This window comes from Triticum urartu, chromosome 2A, assembly GCF_056163025.1.
Source record: "Triticum urartu cultivar PI428250 chromosome 2A, HENAU_Tu73, whole genome shotgun sequence".
Taxonomy (NCBI): domain Eukaryota; kingdom Viridiplantae; phylum Streptophyta; class Magnoliopsida; order Poales; family Poaceae; genus Triticum; species Triticum urartu.
The window spans coordinates 6923849-6932366 of NC_141874.1; the positions used below are offsets into that span (position 1 = coordinate 6923849).

The following is an 8518-nucleotide window of genomic DNA, read 5'->3' on the forward strand; positions in this document are numbered from 1 at the left end:
ACACAAGATCCATGCTAATTTTCATCGGAGACCACTATTGCTGATTTCCCATGAATAGATAAAAGCTTTGCAGATCATTGTATTGAAAGAGCAAGAGTTTGCCACGTCATAGTATGAAGAGAACTCATCTCATGTGCATTTTCTACGATTTAGTGCTACATTTTTCGTCCACTAAGGTCCTGTTGGGAGTCACTCCAGCTCCTAAAAATACGAGGAGCTGCGGAGTATCTGTTTCCCAGCTTCATGCCTTTTAACTCTAGCTCCGGGTGAGGAGTGGTGGCGTGGTGGGTCTCCGAACAGGGTCTAAGTTTGCCGGAAGAAAACTCTTTTTCGTGGGCATTTCCTGGGAACAGTATGGTTGCTCATATCCAAATTTAGAGTATTACAGCATAACAAGTCTATGCATACATTCTATAAATACATACATATAATATTAATGTAAATCCTTTTGGTGCGCAATTTCTGGGATTTTAGTGCTACCTTTTCCGTCATTTGAGCAGGCCGTTTTAGTTGGTACACTAATGATCTCCTCCCCCACAAGCCGCTCAAAAGCCACTATTATCAGTAGTCTGCTTCACTCACTCACCAACTCAAAAAACCCTCAACCAACAGCAACATGAGTACATCACGGCCGCACCCGTGGGTGCATCAAGATTCGTGCTTACACCCCAGCTGCATGCCCTGCCTTGACGTACACTTGAGAGTTAGAGTAGGCCTAGAAGAAAAAGGCCACCAAGCTGAGCTAAATTAAGCTCCCATTGTCAGTGCTAGCACTGCATTTGGTTTTCTTAATCCCTCTCTTTCCCTCCCTCCGATGCACCCTCACACTCTGTTTCTCTCTCTACACTTTCAAACCACAGAGAGAGAGAGAGCACCAAACAAACAAAGCTTGGATGTTGAGAAGCCCAATGCATTGGAGCAAGAACCCTACCCTATTCATTCATTCATGGAGGACACAAGCAAACACCTTTGAGAGTTTTGAGGAAGAGAGAGGGTGTGTGTGAGAGAGAATCCTAGAGAGAGAGTGAGAGTGAGAGCTGCCTCAGTTCCATTGCCGTCTCCATAGAGATCGTCGTCGCGGTCCTCCATAGTGTGTCGTGCACGCAGTCGCACTGCCCCAAGCAAGGCCGAGCCCAGTTTTTGATGCCATTGTTGCCGCTGCTGCCGGCGACGACGGCAGCCCCGATGCGCCACCTCCACCTCATCCTCTTCCTCCCACTCTTACTCAACCTCCTCCTCTTCTCCTCCACCTCCACCACCACCGCCGCCACTTCCCCTAACCCAGAGGTCGCCTTCCTCTCCTCATGGCTCGCCGCGTCCCCCTCGCGCCCGCCGGACTGGGCCCCGGCCGCCGCGTCCCCGTGCAAGTGGTCGCACGTCGCCTGCGACGCCGCCGGCAGGGCGGTTGTTTCAGTGACTTTCCAGTCGGTCCACCTCGCCGTGCCGGCGCCGTCCGGCCTCTGCGCCGCGCTGCCGGGGCTCGTTAGCTTTGTTGTGTCGGATGCCAACCTGACCGGCGGCGTGCCGGAGGACCTCGCCCTGTGCCGCCGCCTCGCCACGCTTGACCTCAGCGGCAACTCCCTCACGGGCCCCGTCCCGGCGTCGCTCGGCAACTTGACGGCGCTCGAGTCGCTCGTGCTCAACACCAACCAGCTCTCCGGGCCCATCCCGGCCGAGCTCGGCGGGCTCGCGGCGTCGCTGAAGAACCTGCTGCTGTTCGACAACCGCCTCTCCGGCGAGCTCCCCGCGGAGCTCGGTGGGCTGCGGCGGCTCGAGTCTCTCCGCGCCGGTGGCAACCACGATCTCTCTGGCCCCATCCCCGACTCGTTTTCCAAGCTCTCCAACCTCGCCGTGCTCGGCCTCGCGGACACCAAGATCTCCGGCACGCTACCGCCGTCGATCGGCAACCTCAAGAGCCTCCAGACGCTGTCGATATACACCACCATGCTCTCCGGCTCCATCCCGCCGGAGCTCGCGTTGTGCGCCAACCTCACCGACGTGTACCTCTACGAGAACGCGCTCTCCGGCGCGCTCCCGCCGGAGCTCGGCGCGCTCCAGAGCCTCCAGAAGCTGCTGCTGTGGCAGAACGCGCTCACCGGCCCCATCCCGGACAGCTTCGGCAACCTCACCTCTCTCGTCTCGCTCGACCTCTCCATCAACTCCATCTCCGGCGTCATCCCGGCGTCGCTCGGCCGGCTGCCGGCGCTGCAGGACCTGATGCTCAGTGACAACAACATCACCGGCACCATCCCAGTGCAGCTCGCCAACGCGACGGCGCTCGTGCAGCTGCAGCTCGACACCAACGAGATCTCCGGCCTCATCCCGCCGGAGCTCGGCCGGAGCCTGACCAACCTGCAGGTGCTGTTCGCGTGGCAGAACCGCCTCGAGGGCGCCATCCCGGCCACGCTCGCGTCCATGGCGAGCCTCCAGGCTCTCGACCTCTCGCACAACCGCTTCACCGGTGCCGTGCCGCCGGGGCTCTTCTTGCTGCGCAACCTCACCAAGCTGCTAATCTTGTCCAACGATATCTCCGGCGTGATACCGCCGGAGATCGGGAAGGCGGCGAGCCTCGTGCGGCTCAGGCTCGGCGGCAACCGCATCACCGGGGAGATTCCAGCGGCCGTGGGCGGGATGAAGAGCATCGTCTTCCTCGACCTCGGCAGCAACCGCCTCACGGGCACCGTGCCCGCCCAGCTCGGCGACTGCTCGCAGCTCCAGATGCTCGACCTCAGCAACAACACGCTCACTGGAGCCTTGCCAGATTCGCTCGCCGGCGTGCGCGGCCTGCAGGAGCTCGACGTCTCACACAACCAGCTTGCCGGCCCCGTGCCAGAATCCTTCGGAAGGCTGGCGGTGCTGAGCCGTCTCGTCCTCGCCGGCAACGCGCTGTCCGGGACGATACCGGCGGCGCTCGGGCGGTGCCGCGCGCTCGAGCTGCTCGACCTAAGCGACAACCGCCTCTCCGGCAGCATCCCCGACGAGCTCTGCAGCCTCGCCGGCCTCGACATCGCCCTTAACCTCAGCCGCAATGGCCTCACAGGCACGATCCCGGCGCGGATATCGCAGCTGAGCAAGCTGTCCGTGCTCGACCTGTCCTACAACGCGTTCGCCGGCAGCCTCACGCCGCTCGCGGGGCTAGACAACCTCGTCACCCTCAACGTGTCGCAGAACAACTTCTCCGGGTACCTCCCGGACACGAAGCTATTCCGGCAGCTCTCGGCGTCCAGCCTCTCCGGGAACTCGGGGCTGTGCACCAAAGGCGGCGACGTGTGCTTCGTTGGTGTGGACGCCGATGGCCGGCCGATGTCGGTGACCGCTAGCGACGATGCGCAGCGCGCGCACCGGCTCAAGCTCGCCATCGCGCTGCTGGTGACCGCGACGGTGGCGATGGTGCTCGGGATGATCGGCATACTCAGAGCGCGCGGGGTGGGCGTCAAGGGCAATGGTGGTGGCGGGAGCAGCGACTCGGAGGCCGGTGGCGGGGAGCTGGGGTGGCCCTGGCAGTTCACGCCGTTCCAGAAGGTGAGCTTCTCCGTGGAGCAGGTGGTGCGCAGCCTGGTCGACGCCAACATCATCGGCAAGGGCGTGTCCGGCGTGGTGTACCGCGTGAGCCTGGAATCCGGCGAGACCATCGCCGTGAAGAAGCTGTGGCCCGCCACGACGGCCGCGGCGGCCGCGTTCAAGGACGCCGGCCGGGACTCGTTCTCGGCGGAGGTGCGCACGCTGGGCTCCATCCGGCACAAGAACATCGTGCGCTTCCTCGGCTGCTGCTGGAACAAGAGCACGCGGCTGCTCATGTACGACTACATGGCCAACGGCAGCCTCGGCGCCGTGCTCCACGAGCGGGGCGGCGGTGGAGCACAGCTGGAGTGGGACGTCCGGTACCGGATCGTGCTCGGGTCGGCGCAGGGCCTCGCGTACCTGCACCACGGCTGCTCGCCGCCGATCGTCCACCGCGACATCAAGGCCAACAACATCCTCATCGGCCTTGACTTCGAGGCCTACATCGCCGACTTCGGCCTCGCCAAGCTCGTCGACGAAGGCGCCGACTTCGGCCGCTCCTCCAACACCGTCGCCGGCTCCTACGGCTACATCGCCCCCGGTATGTCAACCAACCTCCATTTCTGCATAATGCCGGTCCGATATGACTCTACTGTTACCAATATGTTGTTTTTTGTTTTCTTATGTTTGGTGTTTGATTGTGTGCATGTTATATATGCAGAGGTCGAATTATTTATCATGATTTGTTTCCGATTAATGCTACATTTTAAGTTAATAAAAAGGGCCTTTATCGAAAAAATGATTGTCCAACACACCATCTATGAACAATCCTTCATTTTTTTATCTTGTTGGATGCAGAGTACGGGTACATGCTGAAGATCACCGAGAAGAGCGACGTGTACAGCTACGGGGTGGTGGTGCTGGAGGTGCTGACCGGGAAGCAGCCGATCGACCCGACCATCCCGGACGGGCAGCACGTGGTGGACTGGGTGCGGCGGCACAAGGGCGGCGCCGGCGTGCTGGACCCGGCGCTGCAGGGGCGATCCGACACAGAGGTGGAGGAGATGTTGCAGGTCATGGGCGTGGCCCTGCTCTGCGTCAGCCCCGTCCCCGACGAGCGGCCGGCCATGAAGGACGTCGCGGCCATGCTCAAGGAGATCCGGCTCGAGCGCGAGGAGTACGCCAAGGTCGACGTCCTGCTCAAGGGCGGTGGCGGCGGCTGCGGGTCGCCGGCCAAGGATGCCACCTCGACAACAATGCCATTGGCGACGACAAAGGCCACCACATCGACGTCAAGCACGCCGCCGTGCCGGCAGGGCCCCGGGAGCAGCGCCTGCAACAGCAACAGCAGCAGCTTCTCCGCCGTCTACTCTTCATCGAAGGCCAAATCGCCATTCGATTGACTGATCGTAGGCGCCAAATTTCATTTTCGTTGTGGTGGTTTACTTGGCCGTGTAAATGGTTTTGGTTTGAATGGTGAGAGCACTTAATTAGTGTAAGTTGAGGACTTAGGAATTACTTTGAGGATGAAGAAGAGGACATTAGAACGAAAACTAAGGCTTTTTATTTGATGGTGCCTTCTGTGTTGAGCTAGTGTTGAATAAAGATCCCAAAGAATCATGGCAGCAAATGCCATGCCATGTCACGAAGGCAGGTGTTGTCCACGTTACTTCACTGGTGTTTGGCAGAAGATTAATGGCTTTAGCTAGCTGTGGCTACTTATATAAATTCCATGATCGACGGCCATAGATAAATTGGCGATTTGGCATAAATCTGTAAAATGCTTTCCAGAGTAGTTCCCCACATATTCCTTGCTAGGGTCATTGTTACTCCACCACATTGCATACATCTAGAAATGGAAGATACCAGGGAATCATCATCGTTGTAGCTAAGCTAGTAAGTGATTTGATGATGCCTTATGTGTTGAGCTAGTAGTGTTTAATGGAAGATCTCAAGGAGTCCTGGCAGCAAATGCCGTGTCATGTCAAATTCACTAAGTTTCTTCTGAGTAAACTGGAGACAACAAAGGGCTGCCAGACGGATTTCATAGGAACTAGAGTCTGTAGAACATTTTTTTGCGAATATTTAGGAGTTTTTCCCTATATAGTTTGTTTGATTTGCATGACTTTTTTTACGGGGTACGATCTAAGCCATTCGAATACTCATCAACTTGAAATAACCGACGGCACCTATCTCGTGGTTGATTCATAGGACTAGAATCATGTCTTTGCACTCTATTTGGAAGAAAATTTTCATTCGCTCAAATCTCATTCTACAATTCCTTGTTTTTTCATGTGTGGAATGCTGTTTGATTCAAGTCCATGTGGTTCCAAACCGTAATCCTATAGGATTGAAGAGAACATGCCACTTACAAGTGGAGAAAAGCTATTCATGATCATTAAGTCAATGCGGTAGTTTTTAGCAAAAGAGAGAGAGAGAGAGAGAGAGAGAGAGAGAGAGAGAGAGTGAAATAGGCCCGTTTCTGCCAAGAACTGTAAGGTGGTAGTTGTAGAGGGAGGTTGCCTGAATTGACTAGTAGTTTACTCGAACTAAAGACATATGCCATAATGCTTTTCAAGACCGGATTGAAGGAGCTCTTCGAATAATTTTGCATGTTTCCTAAGACAGGAGTTGGATGAACCGTATTTTATTTCTTTGTTTTGGTTGTCTTTTCTACATCTATTACTCTTACGAATGAAAATACCGTAGACCAATTCAGGGCCTCAAAGAAAACACAAACACACATACACAGAGAGATGGGGTAGAAAAATGACCCGCCGTGGTAACAAGTGGAGATGGAATCGATGCCAAGACATGCTCCGTTGTGAGATTAAACTGTTGAAACCCCAAGAAGTGAAGTGATGGGATCACGCGGCCGCATGTGGATGCACGAGAAGGAACCACATGCTACGTACTAACTACGTGCCCATCGCATCGAGCTGTAAAAATTCCTCTGACCCGAAACTGTAAAAAAATATGGTACTCCTACAGGCAGAGCTGGCAGCAGGTAACTTACCGGCGGAAATTCACAAGAGTTCTAGTAGATCCCAATGCAGCGCAGTGGCCGCGAATATCATCTTGTTAGATCCAAGTGCTCTGGTGCTTCCGTTGATTTTTACTGCCAGAGATGCTTAAACCGTAGCAGCACAGGTTTGGGCAGGGCACATTTTGGGCCAAGTGATAAAAACTACTAGTGTGGTCAAGAAAGATTCAGCAGTACTACTCGGTGAAGTTGAATTTACTAGGATCTGGTAATTACTACTGCAGATGCTGCTGCACGCAAGCCATGTGACACGAGAGCTGTCAGCTGCAGTAAAAAAAAGTCGGGTAAAGTTTGGCAAAGGTAAAAGTATGATGACAAACGCACTAAACACACTTCCGCTATCTACATAGTTAAGATGCACACAGGTAACATTAGCGCACACAAAAATTATACTGACAACTAACAAAGTCAACAATACCGAAGCTACACCTTAGTTGAGTAAAAAAGAACAAATACTGAAGCGATAAACAACGATCAACAATCTACAACAATATCCATATCCGCGTCAACCATCTATTGACATTGCCGGTACAATGAGAAAGATTTTGCGACATCAACGACTTCAAAAAGGGTACATAGCTCAAGCATCATCATTGCTGGATCCAACTTGGTTTTCACCTAGAAGAAACAGTTCGAGCAAATTTGAGGAATGCCTTCAACAAGGTAACGACACAAGAAATATCGCCATTTGCCAGATATAACGGATGTTTAAGATGCACCACCGAATCGTAGTCATCCAGTGTTGTCGTCACTACTTTCCGCGATCCCAGCAGCTATGTGCATAGCACGGTCTTGACGTGAGATGCCAAGTGAAGACCATGCTCGCATAAGTAGCAGTCGAGCCACGATAAGAGCCGGTCACCACCAACATGCAACAGGTACAAACAACGAAGGTCACCATCGCATTTTGCAATGAAAATTGAAGGATGAAGCTCATCAGCACCGCCAAATCCTAATTCAGCGTGCTCCAGCTGTTCCACACCATCCACCTACTCGCCCCCCTCGTCCATGGCGGTAGAATCATGCAACAAATATTTATCGTTGCTACCGGATTTGAAGACCCACGATCCTTGTTCCCGTGTTGATGGGATAGTGGCCACTAATGTGTCACCATGAGAGACCGCCGACCCAGCCAGAAAAGCCACCGTCGCCGCTACACATCCTACTTTCCAATTTCCAACATATTCGTCTTGCTCTCCATCGCGGACCTCCGCCCCACTGTCGCTTCAGCCGTCAGTACTCACATCACCAGCTGAATGTCGATTCAGGATAACGTGGGTGCACTCAACGTGCAGAGAATCTTGGAGTTTCTTCAGCTTGCTGAGGTCATCAGTAAGCTGTCCAATACATCATTTGATCGGCTTATGCACCCCTCTTCTCCGGTGGCCTCCTGATCCCATCACATTACCTAGCTAGGAAGAACTATGGGCCCTGCTAAAGAGGTCTTTGTTTGTTTTGCGGTGGATTATTGGTGTTTGACGCGAGGCAGTCTCGAATGTTGGGGACTGTGTCGCACCCAGATTTTTGCCAACTATTGGACCAAGACGGCAGGTTGATCTTCCACATGCTCATGAAGAGCATGTTACCTGGACATTCTCTCATCTTAACTCACATGTCTAAAACCCACTTCTTCCTTTTCCTTTTCCTTTTTATTTTGCTGTTATTGTTCCCTTTTCCATTTTTTTTTGCCTTAGTCTTCTGCCGCGTATGATGGACCCATCCAATTAGCGAGTGATTAGCAACAATGCGGAACAACGATAAGCACAATGGTCCACATCAGCAAATCAGAGAGGCAGCAACTGCCAACATAAAGATTTAGATCTTGGGCATGCCCGGCGGCGTGATCAGGCGGTCTGCATGCAATAGCTTGCCTAATAGAATACAAAAGTCTAATAGGTTGGAAATCAACATGATGACTTGTATGATGTGTTGAACAAGTATTTGGGATGAGCTATCTGCATACAATGGATTTGA

The 8518-nt window shown here is 53.7% G+C and overlaps 1 protein-coding gene across 1 annotated transcript; it reads left to right on the forward strand.

Moving 5' to 3' along the window:
* The first annotated feature begins 752 nt into the window (after positions 1-752).
* Positions 753-5170, forward strand: LOC147982773 (uncharacterized). Its single transcript, XM_087542679.1, has 2 exons — positions 753-4102; positions 4360-5170. The coding sequence occupies exons 1-2, from the start codon at positions 1144-1146 to the stop codon at positions 4902-4904; spliced, it is 3504 nt and encodes a 1167-aa protein (XP_087398805.1). The 5' UTR covers positions 753-1143; the 3' UTR covers positions 4905-5170.
* Positions 5171-8518: the final 3348 nt, after the last annotated feature.

Excerpts from the sequence above, each read along its gene's own strand:
- LOC147982773 (XM_087542679.1), top strand. The coding sequence starts at position 1,144 with ATGCCATTGTTGCCGCTGCTGCCGGCGACGACGGCAGCCCCGATGCGC. Across the intron at positions 4,103-4,359 it reads CTACGGCTACATCGCCCCCG|AGTACGGGTACATGCTGAAG; the intron begins GTATGTCAACCA and ends TGTTGGATGCAG.